Below are 19506 nucleotides of genomic sequence, written 5' to 3'. Positions count from 1 at the left end.
TACTTGACAAATGCTACTGGGGAAGCTGACGTGGGTGTGAGGTCAGTGCCTTTAATGGACTGGGATATAAGTCTCTTGCAGAGTGAGAAGGGCACTGACGGGCACTAACATGTGTGGTCTGGGGCTTTCGGGGGTGGGTGTGAGAAAGTGCTTTCTTTGGATATGCTCTCAAGAGAACATGCTAGCCTGAACATCACTGTCTCTGTGAGCTAATTCTTCATGTTTGACTCAAAAACTGCCCTTAAATGCCACAGTAAACGCTGTTTTTATCATCACACACTGTCACACTTAGCACAATATTTGTCCCATGGGAAAAGGATTAGTGTTTTCTTCTGGACCCTCCTTCTGCAGTACTTGTTGGTGTAGTTATTTTTCCTCTGCTCTGTATGCTCTGCTGTTAGATCACCTCCATCCTAGGATTAAATGAGTTTTTCCTCCTCCATTTGTCTCTGGTCTCTCTCAGCATGGGGCTTTAGTATCAGCTCCTAATTTCATATTGAGGCTTTGCTGTTTTGGTCAGCTGAACCACTGTACTAATACAGGCACTGAACCAAAATAAGTCATTGACATTTCTTAAAGCAATTGGATTGTTTTTGCTTTGTCTCTGTGTTTTATTTACTTATGAATCCAGTCAATTGTTCTCATTTTATGATTAGGATTAAAGAAACTGAATCAGAGAAGGTGCATGCCATTTTTTTCCAACTGCCATCAGAAGTCTGAGTTCACATTATTCTGTATTAGCTACTAGTGTCTGCTTTGTTACAAGAACTCTCCAGGTTACAAAACAGATTCCATTCCTAATAGCATTTTATTTTATTGGCTTTTGAGATAGGGTTTCTCTGTGTAGCCCTGGCTGTCCTGGAACTCTCTCTGTAGATCAGGCTGGCCTTGAACTCACAAAGATCTGTCTGCCTCTGCCTCCCGAGGGCTGGGAAGAAAAGCATGCACCACTACAGCCCTGCCCCTAAATAGCATTTGTAAAGCTGCAGGTTATCACAGTGAGGAGGGAAAAAAGTTATTTGGTAAAATCAAGTGCCTCCATTGGCATACACAAACATTTTTATCTCTTAGAGCAACAGATGGTGCATTACAGTAAGAGTAAAGGAAAATGATTGCTGCCATTCCAGTTATAAAGAAAAACAAACATTTCCACCCTAAAGACAAGGAGATCTAATTTGAAGTAAGAAAACTGGATGAAAACCAGAAACTGTAGGGACATTTTTAGGGTACTCTGGAGAGCATTACAAGTTGATGTCAAGCTGTCTTGGGGCCTGTTTTACGTTAGAACTGTTTACTTTAGAAGTTTCTTTCGATGCCCGTTTCTAGATGCTTCCTAGCAGAACCCACCCAATAGCTCTGCTGGTAGGTAGATAACAAAGTTGACTATTCAGTATGATTAATTGCATTAAATATGAAAAAATAGGCCATTTCAGATGCTGTCTCATTAGGCTGGTGTGATTAAAAACCAGACTGCCTTCCTCCTGTCCTCTTGGTGCATCTATCATTAAGCTCAGCAGACACCTTTGTTAGGGTTAGCTGTGCAGAGGCCTAGAGGGCAGGCTCTCAGCCTGGTGAGCAGGTGGTCACTGGGAATTGAAGGCGTCTAGTGCATTTGCACAAGATGGCATCTAGTGATTGCTTGCCACACTACAGTTGCAGGTGTTAAGTTTCAGTTAACTACTTAAATTCCAAGCTTCTTTAAGTGCTCTTTATGTTTTCCTGGTTTGGGAGCATCCCCAGCCACCCTATCTTTCTTTCTCTTAACAGTAAGCGTGAGGCTAAGTTCTTCCCCAACAGGCCTTTCAGCGGCCATCAGTGAGATGGCAGGCATCCTCGGTGATGGCCGACTACTCAGCTCTGGCCAGTCACTGTAGTCCGACCTGCCTCGCTTTCTGTGAGTGAGATGATTCACTGAATTCACACTGTTTTGTGTTGGGGATATTATCTGAGTGCTTAGACTGGGTGTTTTTATCCAAGAATGATTTTATGAAGGAGAAAGCTACTTCATACACCATAACCAAACTTTCTCTCAATGGGCAGGCCAGTTAGATAAGCGATGGCAAGATGTTTAGACCTCTTGAGTTTATGTGTACAAGGTTTAGAACATTTTATTTTTCTTCTAAAACTATTTGTAAAGACAATTTTAGTGTATACTTAATTTCTTTATGGTGTTTATTTAGCTGAGTTTATGCATGGGTGTGAGAGGTTTTATCTGAAAGATAAATATTAAACTAATGATGGTAAATTTGCATCAGTGTGTTGAGTATTCTGTGGGTCAATATCTCAATGGGAGGTTCCACCAATAGCTTCTACCCACTACGGCCCCTGCTGAGTGGATGCAGTGGGTGGAAGTGGACAGGGCTCTTGCACCTGGGTGACCCCGGTTAAGTAGTGCACACACAGACAGAACAGAGGTTACTTCTCTTATGCTTGTGTATGTACAAGGTGGGGAGAGACTGGAGAGGGATTGTTCTAGAAGCTACATCAAAGGGTTTGACATCTAAAGGAGTCTACATATATGGGGAAGAGATCAGTGGCTTTTGATGACTACTCTTACTGTAAATCCCCAGATCTTGTTTCTCTGTATACTGCTCAAATGGGCTGGGTGGTTCAGGTTGCTCGGGTTGGGGGTGGGGTCAGGTTGTCTAGCTTTGCTGTTACATGTTGACTGAACAAAGTGTTCCTGGTACTGTCAGCCTGTGAGGGATTCCTGTACGTTGAAGATGTGGGCCCTTTGCTAGAAGGTGGGGAAAAAAAATTTTAAGAAAATTTAATGTGAAGCAAATTCTATTCACAATATCATTTTTGTTATGCAAATGTTACCTACTATATACAACATAAAAAGTGAATTCATGAACAACTTTTACAGTGTGCCTAAAAGAAAAAAAACTTTTATGCCTTATAAATTTGTGTTGTATGAATTTTTAGCTGACTAATCTTTATTTCAATAGGTTTGGTCTTATTCTGGGATTCAAGTGACTTAGAGGAAAAAAATCTGAAATCGTTTAGATTTTTCTAAGACACAAATCAGCCTTAATATTGTTTATTTTATTTTAACATATACACTGTTTGCCTTCAGTGTCTCTCTTTATTTTGCTCATCACTCCTAAATTAGAAGCCCCAAGCACCCTAGTGGAAAAGTTGAAGGGTGTTGTTGTCATCCCCTTTCTGTTGGGAAGGTAGCCAGTGAGGACGGAGGAAGGTGTGAAGTGGCTCTGTAGTGCCTGGCCCTCACAAACACCTGCTCATAGCTCCTGCAGGGACCCTCATTTACCAAGAGCTGTGCTGAGATGTCTTACATGTCTTCCTTATTTATATTTTTTTCTGCCTACTTAGAATCAAGTGGTTTTATGTCTTTATCGTTTCTAGGGCTAAGGAATTGGAGCATGGCTGTGATCAGCGGAAGTGATTCTGTGCTTCTGAGCAATGGCAGCATCTCAGCCAGTACCATCAACCCTAGTCCCCTCACCCCCAGCGATGGAGACCCCACAGCCCAGCAGCTCACTCCCAGAGAAGCCCCGAGAACAAAAGCAAGTCCAAATGGATGCCTGCAACTTAATGGCACAGTTAAGTCATCCTTTCTGCCTTTAGACAACCAAAGAACACCTCAGACGTCAGCTCAGTGCTGCCATCCTTGTCCATACCATCACCCTGTGACCAGCCATAACAGTCACCAAGAGTGCCATCCCGAGGCTGGCCTTGCAGCATCCTCCGCTTTGGCCTCGTGTTGCATGCAGCCACATTCCGAATACTCTGCATCTCTGTGTCCAAACCATTCGCCTGTCTATCAGGCTGCGCACTGCCTTCAGCCCTCGCCATCTTTCTGCCTTCATCACCCGTGGCCTGACCATTTCCAACATCAACCTGTACAGCAGCACCTGGCCATCATCAGGTGAGTATGCTGGATCCTTGTTGGCCTTCAACATTAAATGCATCTCACATGAACGTGACAGCTTCTGTTTATTTCTCCAAAAGGAGGAGGGGGTAAAAATGGTCAGGAAATAAAACTCAGACAGTTTTGTGAATTGTATGATGCTCACTGAAATATAATTGATACCATGCATTTGTGTTATCCATTGACTTTCTGTATATGTGTATATGTGTGTGTGATGTACATATATGTATGTGACTGGGGATTTGTGTGTATATCCCAAGGCTGATGTCAGGCATCTTTCTTGATTGCTTTCCACCTTATGTATTGAGGCAGGCTAGGAGTCCCAGCTGGCCTTGTGTTTAATAAAAAATTTTATAGCTATCAACCTTTCTCTCTGCCCATAAGAGTTGTATTTGTAGTGAGGTGACCAAAAAGGAGTTCCCTTGCTTCCTTGTGCTTCTGTATGTTGCTCACAATTTCTGTTCATAGGTTTGAGTGATTGTGCGGCACATTGATGTGAGAGAGGAGTAACATCCTCCATAGTGGACAGAGCCTATCAGTGTGCAATGTGGAACTTTAAGACATTTTTAGATCCAGTAGGTTACAAGTGGCGTAAGATCTGCCATTGCCATCTGCCTTCCTTCTGCATGTCTCGGCCCGCTTTCTTTTATGTGTGGTTTCAGAAGTACTTGTCATATTCACCACAGGTAAGCGGTGATGGCATGTTTTATGGAGTACTGAGTACTTTGTAAATATGAAGTATTGGTGTGTAGTTTTAGAGGAACCAGAAAAAGAGCAGCATTCCCTTTACAATCAATGTACTTTATGTACACGCATGCACACACACAGAGCTTCAGGTGCGCTTTGGTCAGTTTGTCAGAGATCCACACTAGTGCCCACATCTCATTATGATGTGCAGCACTTCTAACACTCCTGACAACTTCCTCATTCAGTCCTGGCCTGTCTCTGCAGCACAAACCATGGCTGTTCTGTTGACCTTCTCCTGGACTTACCTACACACACAGTCATGCTGCACTTATTCTTTTGTGTCTGGCAAGTGTTGCTCAGCCTAACGTCTTAAAGATGTATGTAACTGTCTTTGTTCGCACTGTGGACAAGTGATCCATTCTGCACGTGCAGCAGGCTCCCCGTCCGTGAAGAGCCAGCTCCAATGTGCAGAGTCTCCACCTTTTCAGGGGTTGCAGATGGTCAAGACTGGCCAGTCTTCATTCTTCATTCTTCAGAGAGGTGAGAAAAGAGCAAAGAGTGTGGGGAGAGAGGAAAAGGGTCTCCATAGTGTGCTTCTGTGGGCTGGGCATACATTTCCATATTAGATGTGAAGAGTATAGAATTCCCCACAGCTCGGTCTTAGCTGACTTGTTCTAACAGCTCTGGCAGCATGATCAGGTTTGGACTCTTCCCGTGTTGAACTAAGCTCTGTAACTCGTAGGCTCTAAAGTTATGTACTCATAAGTATTTGTATGATTAAGTCATCAATTATATATATATATGGTTGCAGGTGAGATAGCTAGTTACACGTTCTGAAGCTGTCGAAGCTGTGCACCGTCTCATAAGTCTTAAAGCATTAAAACTCTGGGCCAGTAACCAGTACTTTCAGTGTACCTGATTGTGCCAAGATTTTCTGGATTTTACTTAGCATTTGCTCATTACCTAATTTAAAAGGAATGAAAGTCCTGTGTGCACTTTAAGTGGAATAACATTAAAACTAAAACTGATGGCAAGTGGCTGAGCTCGCTGTTTTCAGTGGTTGGCCCTGGGGATCCTACAGCTCTGCTGAACTTACTGCAGATGGTGTAGGACACTGGGTTCCTAGACTTGTCCCTGTGGAGTTTCTTCCAGATCTTAATTACACAGAGCGATGCAGAGCTAGCTGGTTTCCTACGCAGAGGATGGGGTACATGTTGTATACCTTATTCTGCCTCAAGAATGATTCTCACAGTTTTTTGCCTTTATATGTATAGGTATCTATATACAAATATATATACACACATATACAGTAATATGTACTGGATACTATATGTGTCCTCTTTGAAGATGTCATTCTAAACACAATGAGATATGTTTTCTGCCTTCATCATGTCTTGAAATACTAGGAAGTTAAGTTAAATAAACAGCTAGAGTATCGTGATAAATTCTACCAAGAAGGAATGCACAGGGATAAAGATGAATCACACCAATGGAGACAGAATAGAGGCCACTGTCTCACACACAGCAGGAACAGTTTATGTAAAGAGCTACAAGACAGTATGAGCCCAACTCCATCGTAAGTGAACATCACTAGACTATAGTGGAAGAGAGCATCATAGTAAGAGGAAAGTGAACTGGGGTTAAGTCCTGTAGAGAATTACAAACCAAGGCTTTCTAGGCTCTATTCTGAGGAGTTGTTACTTGTGTGTCTGTCTGTAGCCATTTTTAAGTAAATGTTTAGTTAAGTGGCATTAAATATATTAATATTATTGAACAAGCATTGTGGCCACCCAAGTCCCAATCTGAAACTCTGTATCCACTAAACATCCCTTTCTCCTCTCCAGCCCCTGATAGTCAGCATTCTACCTTCTCCCTCTATGAATTTGAGTATTGTAGGTACCTCAAATATGTGAAATCACACTATGTTTGTCCATTTGTGACTGGTTTCATTCACTTAGTGTGTTGCCAAGATTCAACAAAGTCTTAGCATGTGGCATATGTGTTTGCTGCATTTGGTGTATACACCCATCCGTTGATGGACACTGCCTTTCAACTGGTGTGAATAATGCTGCTGTAAGCATAGGTGTACCTGGAACCCCTCTTTCAATTGTTTGGGTTATATGCCCACACTGGAGGTAGAATTTCAGGAGCCCATGGTGATTGTGTTTTTAACTTTGCGAAGAGCCCGCGTACTGTTTTTTCATCATTGTTGTACCATTTTACATTCCCCACCGCAGTGTACAAAATTCAGTTTTTTACGTCCTTGCTGACTCTTGTTATTTTACTTGTTACGTTTTGAGACGAGCCATCCATTGGGTGCAGTAGCCTAGGTAAGATCATAGTCTGATTTGTGCTTCCCTCTCGGTGTGGAGGGCAGATTGAATCTGGCCAGGTCTGTGGCAGGAAGGCGGGCAGCACTGGATAGCAGATGGGGACTTGAAAGAAGTCAGTCTAGAGGGATTAGACTCTCCTGGATTCACTGAGTCGTTAGATGGGACTCTGGAAGAATCAAAGCTGGTTTTACTTTCTGAGGAGGTGGGTGGATGGTAATGCCAGTCATGGAGAGGGAGGAGATAGGAAAGGGGTCCTGCATGAACAACAGAGCCTGTGGTGTTCGGGGGCCTGGATTTGGTGACACATGGTGTTAAAGCAGGGTGGAGTGCTAGAACAGTGACAGTGAAAGAGTGAGGTAAGGGGTTGGAGAGAGGGCTCAGTGGTTCTGAGTGTTTGCTGCTCTTCCAGAGGACCTGAGTTCTGTTTCCAGCACCCGTGTTGAGAACCTCATAGCTACCTACAACTCTAGCTCCAGGGGATCCAGCACCTACTTCTGGCCTCTGTGAGTACTTGCTAGGGCCTATCTCAAAAGACCTCAGGCCAGCAAGTATCTATTTGTAGAATTCTGCTGTGAAATGACAAGGCACTGAGCCAGGTGCTGACTCCTCTTCCCCAACCAATAAAATGTCCACAAAGCCCCTGTGAATGAGAGACCTGCTATGTAAGAGCAGTTCGGCTGAGTCTAAGCAGGGTAAGAGAATTCGGAAAGTGAGAATGTTGTATGTCATTGCTCTGTCTCTATCAACTACCCCACCCTGTTCTTTCAGAAGGTTATCCTTGAGGCTGATCTCTTCTGGGTGCTGGATTTCTCAATCTCTTTGCGGTGGTGGCATGCTGCCATTTTCCAATACATGAAGTATTACTCAACATGTAAGGTGTGTTCATGACTTAACATTTCCATAATGGGTGCCTTAAAGGTTGACGGCCTTATGGCTCAGTGCAGAGATGGGGCCTCCCAAGTGCTCTTGACTGTCCGCGCTGTTAGCGTCTGTGCTGCGCACTGGCCTTCCTGCTGTGCACTTTGTTTTATTTCTGATGTTTTTATTTATTCATAAGTGCTTATGCCATGAGAATGTTTTCAGAGACCAATCAAACAGACCGCGGTAACGCCATCCCCACCCGTTTCTACCGACTGTAAGCTGTTCACCTTCTCCCATCTTCCCCTTCCACAGCACAGGGTCTCATTCACTCCTTGGCTGGTCTTCCTAAGGGTATTGTGTCAATCCTGTGTGTCTTTTTTTTTAAACCTCTTAATTTTATGATTTGTAAAATTATTGCAAGAATTACATTTAGTATTATTAGTACATTTTGTTTTAATATTCTTTACCACTGAATGTAAAGCTTAAAAGGTATTATTTGAAGGCTTCAGACTTTGTCACTTGCAGATTCTTGTCCTCATTTCCATTGTTCAACCATTAATTAGCCCGATTAGTTGAGGACAGGAAAGAATTAAGAAAGGCAGGAAATTGTCTCTCCCTGTCAGAAGAAAGCCTGTGTCAGCCACGTCCTAAACCCAGTTGTTCATCCAGTCACAAGTTCAAAGCAAAGTGAGCACAACATTGTGGAGAAGGCGCTTTTGCTGGGAGCAAAGAATTCCCGGAGCTCAGAGGTGGTGGCAGTCAATACGTTGAATGAAGTTTAGGTTTGGCCAAGAATGAAACTTGCGTGAGCCTTGGAGGATGGCTAGGTACTACTAAAAGGAGATGAGGATGTGGAGAGTAGATTAAAATAAGAATAAAACCATATTGGTCTGGGCAGGCCACGGCATATGCTTGTCTGTAATCCCAGAACTCAGAAGAGCTTAAGTTTGAGGTTTAAATCTATTTTTTAATTTCCAAAAAAGTATTTAGGAAGGGCTAGAAAAGAGGATTTTTGGGAGAGAGGAGATGTTTCAGATTGTCTTGTGGCATTTTCTCAATCTTATACTTCAAATGGAGCCCAGCTGTGTGAAGCCTGTACGGTAATGATATGCTGTTTATCATCCGGAAGCTGGAAGATGCTTCACAGGACACTGTCATGTTCCACCTAAGCAGCTGAAACAACTTCCCAGTTAGTCATTTGTGCCATATCAAAGTGAAAGGGCCATAATGTCATTGTACAGGTAATAAGGAGTTTTACACCCAAAAAAATAGCAGCCAATTGTCCTAATGTCAGTTTCTTATTTTTTAATTTGCTGTTGCAGGGAAGGGTTCTTGATTGTAACACAGCAATCTATACCTGGCCATGCCATAGGCTCATTCTCATGTTGAACCTGTGATATTTTGGGGTACCTGCCAAATGCATCTGTTTCTATGATAAGTTCCTCCCCTTTAACACATACTTTTGAATAAAGTATAGTGTAACATCTCAAGGTAACATCATAGCTCTGACCCAGTCTGCAGTGCCCACCCGCCTGTCTGCCCTTAGTATACTGGTGAATACTAGTATAAAGTATTCAATTTAGCCAAGAAATATGAGCAAAAGTTGTTCTGCACACTTTGTCAATATGGGCACTGACACAGACCTTAGAGTCTTGGCTTTTCCCTGACATCCAAAGTCAATCCAAATGCTTCTCCAAGATGCTGGGTGGAGAATCCCAAAGGTTGCCTCTTCACAATACATACTGAGGGGTTCTATTAGGTGCTGGAGATGGGTGAGAGCTGTAAGCCTAGTTCCCAGATTCAAAGAGTGATGTGCATTGGGTAAGACTCCTAGATGCCAGAGCTGGCCACAGGTAGGTTGTTTTCCTCCTGAGTATTTGTTATATTACTTGAGCACAGAAGTTAAGCAACAGTGTTATTACAGAGGTACAAGTCGGGTTAATATAATATGGAAACTTCTGCAAATTCATATCCCTTATCCTTTCATACCATTAAAAAAGTACCATGAAAGAGTTATCTGTCCTCACTTCTTGAAGTAAACTGTGACATCTCTAGGATTCCTGGGCATGCAGCTTTTACAAGAAGAAATAAATGCAGTCTTTAGACCTATGTCATTCACTTAGATCCAATAAAACTTGAAATTTGATTCTCCAGGAACACTGGTGACATTGTAAGCAGTCTGTAGCCTTATGGCAGTGGCTCTGCCAGACAGCACAGATGAAGGTCATTCCCATCATTGGAGAAAGTCTTACTGGACCAGGCTGCCTTCCTTGGCTCTGTAAAGGAATTGAGATCCTTTTTCATTTGTGGCAGCAGATGGAACTTAGATGACACAGAATAACAGCCATTTACATGTGTGTGTGGGGGGGGATACAACACCAGGAGTCATATCACACATCCTCCTCAGTCTTTGCAGTTTTGTTTTGTTTTGTTTTGAGACAGAGTCTCTCTTACTAAGCCTAGAGGGTACTGGCCAGCACACACCGGCCCTGGGTTCATAGCAGCGTACCAGAGCACTTGGCTTCTCACATGCATGTTAAGCATTGAACTTGGGTCCTCATGTTTGTACAGCAATTAGTTTACCACCTGAACAATGCCCCTGGCATAAAAACAGTTACATTTGAAAGACAACCCCTTTTTGACAATTTAATTGGAGTTATATTGGTTTTATTTTGTTTAGTATATAACATAGGAATGATAAAAATGTTCTTCAAAAAATCTCATGAGGAAAAACTGTTTAACACATAAACAATACTCTTCAAATTCTGAAGATCACTGATCCCACAAAAGCCACTGCATGTCATCATTGCAGTCGCTCTGAAACTGGAAGCACCAGCTCACGTCATTTGTAGTTGTCTGAGTTTTCAGGTCAGATATGATGACAAGCACAGTTGTCTGGAGCAGACAACTATAGATAGCCGTAGAAACAGCTGGTGCTACCTGATGGCGATTCCCTTGCTCAGCCCCTCTGCTTTCCCTGCTGCACTCCGTGAGGGGAAAAAACCTAGGCTTGGGAAGACATTCAGTGTTTGGAGCCTGACTGTGCCGTCTGCTAGCTTTGTGGTCTTAGCAGATACTTAATCTCTCCACCTTAGTTCCCAGTCCTGTGAAGATAACAGCTGAGGGACACTTGGTATAGGGCCTAGTACCAAATTTCACCCTCTCTTCTCTTTTCTAGTTTTGTTCTGTTTAATACTTGTCCTGTTGCTGTTTCTTGTTGTCTGTGCTTCCTTCTGTTAGTAGTGTTTGAGAAATGCTGCCACTCTGTACCCTACCTTAAGTAAAGACATGGAACACCCCATTTCTTTCATTCTTTTTTAAATTTAATTTTATTTGTATATACATTTATTATAATTTATTTACTTTGTATCCCCTTCCTCATCTCCTTCTAGTGCCACCAACCCTCCCTCTTCTCCCCTTATGCCCTTTCCCTAGTCCCCTGATAGAGTAGGACCCTAGCTTATCAGGTCTCATCAAGGCTGGCTGCATCATCTTCCTCTGTGGCCTGGTAAGGCTGCACCCCCCAGGGGGAGGTGACCAAAGAGTGGGCCACTGAGTTCATATCACAGACAGCCTCTGTATCCCTTGGAAACTGAGCTTCCTTTGAACAGGGGGTCCTCCTCAAGCATAGTCCTTAGTTGGAGTATTGGTCTCTGCAGGACCCCCTTGGCCCAGGTATTTTTGGCTCTGTTATTCTCCTTGTGGAGTTCCTGTCCCTCCAGGTCTTTCTATCTCCCTCTTCTTCCATAAGGATTCCGGCACTTTCTTAAATATAAAATACACTTTTCTCCATCCACATAGGAAAAAAAGAGGGACACTAGTTTGCTTTTTTGAGAAAGAGAGTTCCCAGCCCAGAGACTCGGAACCTTTCTGCCAATTACATAATCTGATTATGATAGTTACAAGATTATGTTAAAAGTCTGGTAAGACTTCATCTTGAATTTTACCAAAACCAGGGTTTATTTTTATATTCTTTAACATAGTCAAATTAACTGTTTAAAAAGGGATAGTGTTTGTAATATGTAAAATGTTCCAAGCTTGCCCGCCAAAGTCAGTCAGTTTGGCAGCCAGGTTGAGCAAGGGCTTATTTTATTAGGGGAGCCCTTTTAGAGTTCTTTATATTATAAATGAGCATATTTTATAGAGTTTTGCCCTGTGGAATGCATTGTACAGTGTGTAATGTATTTCAGAATATGAGCCGTGGTGAGACTTTGACTTAATGATAAATATTAAGAAACAAGATCAGTTTTATTTCATAAAATTAAGTTAGCTCTTGGAAATGAAGCAGATACACTGTTTTTTTTCCATGTCACTGCTAGTTGCTTGCTAGGTAAAGAGTAAAGTGGGGCAGAGGTATGGCTTATGCTTTCTCAGAGTTTTTTGTTACTGTTTGATTAAATTTTTGAAAGATTGTACGATAGTTGGCAAACAGTGAGGCTTAATAAAAAGGCATCGTTAAGGATTGGTTACTTCTCAGATTGCAAGAGAGAGACAGCTGCTATGGTTGCTCCTTCTTCCCAAACGTAGGTGTGTTGCTAGGTGGAATTGAAAATAATTTCTAAAATGTAATGTTTACAGAAGAATTTTGATTGCTATACTGTTACTCTTGTCAGTAAAATTAGCTGTACATTTTTATATTTTTAACACAGACCATATTTTCAGCTGGTTGCTTGGCCTATGTGAGTTTGAAGTATAGCTTAGTGCCAGAGGCATATTTGGGGCTCAATAAATATATACTGGGTGAAAGAATTAAAAGATTTCTTGAGAACCAGGTGTGGTGGCATGTGGCTTTAATCCCAGCAGTCAGGGAAGCAAGAGGCAGGCAGATCGATGTGAGTTCAAGGCCAGCCTACTCTACAAAGCGAGTCCAGGACAGCCATAGCTACCCAGAGAAACCCTATCTATTAAAAAGGAAAAAAAAAATTGAAACTTTTTTTTTTAATTTTTATAAACAACCTCAAACTTAAAATTTTTAAAAACACCTCATGTAGTTAAATTAGTCAACTGTGATTAAACAACTTATGGTCTTCTAAACAGGAATGATGTAGGTAAAAATCACCAACCGCTTCATGGAACGAAATAAGGCTTAGAGGGTACGTGAGCCTTAAAGGCGGGGATAGGACCAAAGGACAGTTTGGAGAAAGTCTTACAAGAAATGGAAGGGGCTTTTCAAACACGGACAGTTGTACAGGTACCCAGAATATGAGTGGCAGAGACCTGTAGGAACTGAGTCAGGTATGGATTCAACCCAGCAGGTTCCCTGTGGAGATGGGCCAGTTGTGGCTTCTATTGTAAGGTGCTCATCACGTTCAACTTTGAAGAACCATCTACTGCAGCTCGTCAAGGAATACTGACAGTGGACTCTGAATTCTGTATAACCATCGTAGCAATGTAGATTTATCACTGACTACATTGCATGCAGTAATTATTTGCTTTTAATTCTTGTGATTGATATTGTTCTAAGTTTTTAAAATCATTTTTGTATTGTTCTCTGTCTTCAAGATCCAGCAAAGTGCCTGGCATTTGGTAGGTATACAAAGCTTAATTGCTTAAAGAACTAAATAGGTAATTGGGTACCAATCAGGCTCTTTGTACAGAGAGCTCAGTGATATGGTGTGATACTTTCCTATTGAGAATTAGGCCCTGCTGTCTATTATATTCAGTGAGTTGCCTCCTAGACAGTGGGAGAAAGTGTAAAGACCTTACCTGTCTTTGGGATTATACTCGGTGGACCAGAGGACCTCAGTTCAATTCCCAGGACACACAAGCTGTCTCACAACTACGTGTAACTCCAGTTCCAGAGGATCCTGCGCACTTTTCTGGCCTCCAAAGGCACAAACCGCACACACAGTGCATACACATACATGTAAGCAAAACACTTACACATAAAAATGTTATAATTTTAACAAGCAAAGGATAAAGACCATCCAACCATAGCATCATTAGTGAGGAGAAAAGACAAAGGTGGGTGTGCAGGCCACCACTCCCAACTTCTAGACAACTTCCCTATTTCGTTTCTGAACGCTGTTCTAGGGCAAGGATGGGGAGGGGACCTGTGGCTCAGGGAGAGCCAGCCTGAGAACAGGCTCCTCCGGCAGAGGAGTTCCTGCCAGGAGACAAGTCTAATCAGAAACTGACTACCGACGTCTGCTGTGCACGCTGTGGGGAGCTACAGCAAGAAGGGATGTCTTAGTTATAGCATGTTCTCAGTAGTCTGGGTCCCTAGGCATCAGTGTGGGCATTGGTTTTCTGCTGCCTGCACTGATTTGCTGTCAGGATACCAGAAGTTAAAACTGCTTCATTATGAAGGAGTACTCAGGAAAGATTTATTTAAATGTGCCATTTCATCATTACAGGGCTTCTCTCTAATGGTTAGACTCCACATTGAGTTCCAGTTGTGTTGAGTTTTGCCCGCTGAAAATTCCTAGTGAGCAGCTAGTGAGTAGTGAGTGTTCTGGTTTGAGGACTATAGGCTTCATTCTGCATTCCACACTCAGCAGTTATTTAAGTTTTACAAGGCCTTTTTGGCTTTCTTACAGCCTTTTCTTGGGTCTCTTATTAATGATTATTATTCATGTCATATTAAGAAAACTATTATGTGCTGATTAAGTGTGTTTTGCATAGTCACAGCAACAGTCTGGCAAGGAAAGGCTTGGGTTTAAGGGTAAGTACTTTATAATTTAGTGTAACTTTGCATGGGTTGTTTGCTTCATAACCTCCAACTAATTTATATGTATTTAACTTGAGTGTGCTGAAAACGAATGTCAAAGCTACTATCTTTAAAACTAAATTAATCAGCTTTAGAGTTCTATTGTTTTTTAAAAAGTTCTTTCCCGTTGGTGGTAAGTAGACATTCCTAATTCTTGTTGGGTGGGTGTACATTGTCCTGGAGCAGGATCCTGTGGTGTTTTGATCATAATGCCTTCCACCATCCCTGTGATAAGTGTAGAGATCAATGTGTTTGAAAAGGAATACCCCATGGCTTCCTTCTATCATCTTTCACTTAACTGTAGAACAGCCACCTTTCAGAGCTAAGCCAGGCCTTAGATTGCCTTAAGGATAAAGACTTTGCTAATAGCATATGAGAAAGTTATACCTCAGAGCCTCTGTGCTTTGTATGGAGGATTCCTTTCTTGTTGACCAAAACAGTTCATTCCTTGCTTGCTACTTGGGACCAAACTTAACTAATAAGAGAAAGTTTTGCTTGTTTGCTTGGTGTGTGTGTGTGTATGCACATGTGAGTGTGTGTGCATCACAATAAATGTGGAGGGCAATTAGTGGGAGTCCATTTTCTTCTTTTACTTTATGGGTCCTAGGGATCAAATGGAGTTTTCAGGCTTGGCCCCAAAACTTATTATTCACCTGCTCAGCCCAAGAGAGTTTCTTTTGACTCCAAGTTGCACTGAGGCTGTTCCATGCATCTGACTTGTGTAATTTGGGAGGATTGGTTTGAGCCAGTGTAGGTCACCCAGCTCATACAAATTTGGGTGTGGGTTGTGCCCTTGTAGATCAGCCGGACATCTTGTCCTTATGCACAAATACCTCTTCTTTGGAACATCTCATAACAGTACCTTCATAAATTGCCAGGACTGGTTTGTAATTGACAGCTATTAAGCAAATCCACTCAATTTTTTCTGCCTTGTCTCCAGTAGATGGACGTCTTGGAGTTTCAGGTGTTCATTTTTGGCCGTGTTGTCATGGGGATCCGATATTTGTATGCTCGCTGTATTTTTGCCTCACTTGCTGTAGCCTTTGAGCACATCTTCTCGGCTATTCTTAATGGCTTTAGAGATAAATTGCCAATTAAGTAATAGCTAAATTGGAGGGGTGAGCCCCCCTCCACCTTCGCCAATCAGTAACCACTGATTCTCAAGTGAGCTGTAAACACGTGAAAGAGAAAGCCATCTCGCAGCAGGACTCATTCACGTCCTGTTGAGACACTCACAGACCCTTCAGCAGAAACACGTGCTTCATTTTCTGCTGTACATTGGCACATTCCTGTCAGCTATAGAGAGAATCTAAGTCTGTGTTTAAAGTGCAGACCCTGACCACTGAAGACCCATCATAAACTGGGGCTAGATAGATATTAAAAGAGGTCAATTTGGTGTTGTGTTAAGATTTTCCGATCACATTGTTTAGAAATTAAGTATTTTATTTATACCCACTAAAAATTAACCTAAGACATTTTGTTTAACATTATATAAAGAAAAGCAATTTTCATTATTATGAAGTGCTCTAAAAATTAAATTATTGCAGAAGTGCTTGAGACATTGAAATTATGCTAGCAGGGTTTCAAAATAAGAAGAGGTGAGCATTTTGAAATTATGGATATCTTCTACTCACCATAGGTTTTAGGTAAAAATAACCAGGTGTAAATAGATTTTTACATTAAATGCCCTTGACTATGTATGGTCACAGAACCTACTGAGAATATATCAGCATTGTGACTTAGACTACACAGCATTCCAGTTATTCTATGGTTTCTTTTATTTAATTTGTGATTTTATAATTAAAATAGCCTTTCTTTTTTTTTTTTTAAGGTTTTAAGGTTTTTTTTTCTTTATTAATTACACTTTATTCACTTTGTATCCCCCCTGTGGTTCCCTCCCTCCTCCCATCCCAATCCCTCCCTTCCTCCACCCTCTGCACGCATGCCCCTCCCCAAGTCCACTGATAGGGGAGGTCTTCCTCTCCTTCCTCCTGATTGTAGTCTATCAAGTCTCATCAGGTGTGGCTTCATTGTCTTCTTCTGTGGCCTGGTAAGGCTCTCCCATCAGGGGGGAGGTGATCAAAGAGCAGGCCAATCAGTTCATGTCAGAGACAGTCCCTGTTACCATTACTATGGAACCCACTTGGACATTGAACTGCCATGGGCTACATCTGTGCAGGGGTTCCAGGTTATCTCCATAACCTGGAGAAGCACTTTAAATTTGTAACAAATAAACGTCATGATTTTTAAAAGATACCCAACAGATAAACAGATAAATGCTAAAGAATCCTTTCTCCTAATCACAGTTGTATATTACATACATATTAAAGAATTTTTGCTATAACTTTCACAGTTCCAGCAGTAGTATAAGAACTAGTTATCATATCTAATTATCTTTTAGGCACCATGCATGTTCCTTCTTGAGGTCACAAAACTGAAATCACACTGATCACAGAGTAACTGAGAGCACAGGTAGCATGCCTTAGACTGCTGCAGTAATGTTCGGGTCATGGAAACAGTATACTGGCACCACCGCCTCATCCAGACCCTGAGGAAGAATCCTATCTGATTCTGCAGCCTGCGTTCTCACGCGCATGTTAGGCTTAAATGCCTTAGTTGATGTGGGGCACACAGTGGGTTTTGAGTGCTAGTGATAAAAGTGCATTCTCTATGTGTGAGGTGAACTTTATTGCTCGGCAGGTCTAAGATCTACAACTTGTAAGTCATCAGACTAGATATTTCTTAAAACTGTAAGAGAAAAGCTAGGCTTTAAAATTCTATTTAAAAGTTTATCTTTCTCTTAATAAAAGACAATACAGTAAGCAACCTAGTCCACATGGTCAAATGCTGCAAGCTGCCTCTCTGGGGACAAAGTGCGATCTTGATTAGGAAGAGGCACAGGGAGCTTTTGGGTGCTAACATGTCATGTGGCATGGACAGTGGCTGCGTAGGTGTGTGCATGTGAAAACATCCATCTGACTGAACATGAAGTCTGTGCTTTTGAAGACTCCAACGGGATGGTAAAAGTACAACATGAGGATTCGGAAGAGTTCCAGCTACATCCTAAAGCTTTTTTCACCCTCTTGGCCTTTCCCCAGACAATGGAAAGGCCAGTACTGGGCAGTATTCACAGGGGTCAGACAGAGAACTGAGGCTGGTGGAGAGGCCCTTTTCAGCCACCTCAGCTGCTCCTAGCAGCCTCCCTGGTAAGAGCAGTCTACTCTGGTTTCCACCTTGCTGCTTGTATTTCCCCCTGACTTCAAGATGGTGAAATGATCAGCATCTCGATCTTAGAATCTCACAGGGTGGGAAAATAGTTTGTGACATGAGCATATTAACGAATTTCTTGCCTCCTGTCCCTACTTGCATCTCCGCAAGCCTATCCTCCTATTTAGTCCTTGAGAGCAGAAACTATGTCTCCTGATTTTTTTTTTTAAGTTGCTCAGCAAGTGCTTAGTGAGTTGGAATTTTAGGGTGGAGAAAGGATGACAAAAAATGATTTACTACTGCTGAGAAAATAAAAGGCTGTCCTTCGCAGCCCTCCTCAGGGAAGGTCGTCATACATCTTCCCATCTCTGTCTGAGACGAGAGGAGACAAGTACACCAAGACTGGAGAAAGATTTAAACTTTCCAGATGCAAGAGTCAGATTAAGGGTCAGGAAGAAGGCATGGGAGGGTGATTTGAACATTTATGACAAAAGAAATCCTTGGAGTCCAGAGTCATAAGCTTTTTTTTTTCCTCTTATACCTCATTCTGTAACTTGGGTCTGGGAAAACTTAGCACTCTCTGTTGACTGGGAATCCTGCATGGGTTTCCTTTGTAGGAAATGTCTGTTCATGAGGAAAGCATGTGGGAGTTCCTGCAGTCCTGTTAGGGGGGCAAGCCCAGAGGCTTTTGACAGTTCCTTCAGGATCTTTGTTCAGGGTTGTGATTTAGCATCCATGTGCCGTGAAGAACTCAAGTCCCTCTGACGGGCTAATGGCCCGTTTAATAGTCTCTTTTGGTCTGAAATTATTTTCTGAAATTAATTGAAATTATTTTCAAATTACAGATGTAAGAGTAACACTGTAATTTTTAAAGGGAATTGGGGTTTAAGTCTAGTTTCCTCAAATCTGGCTAACAAAACAGATACCAAGTACATCAAGACTTCTATGGCTCCTGTTATAACCTGGAAATGCCAGCCTCAGCGCGCATGTGTTTCCACTGGTGACTGAGCTGAAGTGAAAAACTTGTACTGTTTGGCATTAGACTGGGAGGACTCAGCCAGACCCTGAAATATCTGTCTCCTGGGCCCATGGGTATGCCACAAAATGTTATTCTTCTGTGCTTTTGTGGAAGTGCTTGTGGATCTTACTCTTCTCCCTTAACATAAGGCACTACTGAAGATAAGAATTGAATAGGCTCTGGGCACAGGGGACTTTTCTGGGACTGTTTCTCCAACCAAGGACCATACATAGATATAACCTAGAACCCCTGCTCAGATGTAGCCCATGGCAGCTCAGTATCCAAGTGGGTTCCCTACTAAGGGGAACAGGGACTGTTTCTGACATGAACTCAATGGCTGGCTCTTTGACCTTCCCTTAACCCCCGAAGGGAGGAGCAGCCTTGCTAGACCACAGAGGAGGACATTGCAGGCAGTCCTGAAGAGACCTGATAAACTAGGGTCCGAGGGAAGGTGAGGAGCACCTCCCCTATCAGTGGACTTAGAGAGGGGCAGGGAGGAGATGAGAGAGGGGGCTACAGCTGGGATACAAAGTTAATAAACTGTAACTAATATAAAAATAAAAAATTTAATTACGACTATGGAAGCACTCACAGAAATTATGAAGAAAATTATAACTATTGAAAGGACTTAAATGTGTGTCAGAGAAATCATGTTAAAAAGTATGAGGCAGCCAAGATGACTCAATGGGGTAAAGACACTTGCTTCCAAACCTGACAACCTGAGTTAAATCAGAACCCACATGATAGAAGTAGAAAACTTGATTCCTGCAGGCACACAGACACACACACACACACA

The 19506-nt window shown here is 42.2% G+C and overlaps 1 protein-coding gene across 12 annotated transcripts in view; it reads left to right on the top strand.

Moving 5' to 3' along the window:
- Disp1 (dispatched RND transporter family member 1) overlaps positions 1-19506 on the top strand; it is a 145504-nt gene that overhangs the window by 92072 nt on the left and 33926 nt on the right. For all 12 annotated transcript variants that reach the window (XM_060364857.1, XM_060364863.1, XM_060364860.1 and 9 more), the window contains one exon: positions 3370-3892. In XM_060364857.1, the coding sequence (XP_060220840.1) occupies positions 3387-3892 (506 nt within the window). In that variant the 5' untranslated portion in view covers positions 3370-3386. The remainder of the gene's footprint in view (positions 1-3369; positions 3893-19506) is intronic.

Source organism: Meriones unguiculatus, chromosome 11 (genome assembly GCF_030254825.1).
Source record: "Meriones unguiculatus strain TT.TT164.6M chromosome 11, Bangor_MerUng_6.1, whole genome shotgun sequence".
In the NCBI taxonomy this organism is placed as follows: Eukaryota; Metazoa; Chordata; class Mammalia; order Rodentia; family Muridae; genus Meriones; species Meriones unguiculatus.
The sequence above is the reverse complement of the archived record's forward strand: the minus strand, read 5'-3'. Positions and strand labels throughout refer to the sequence as shown.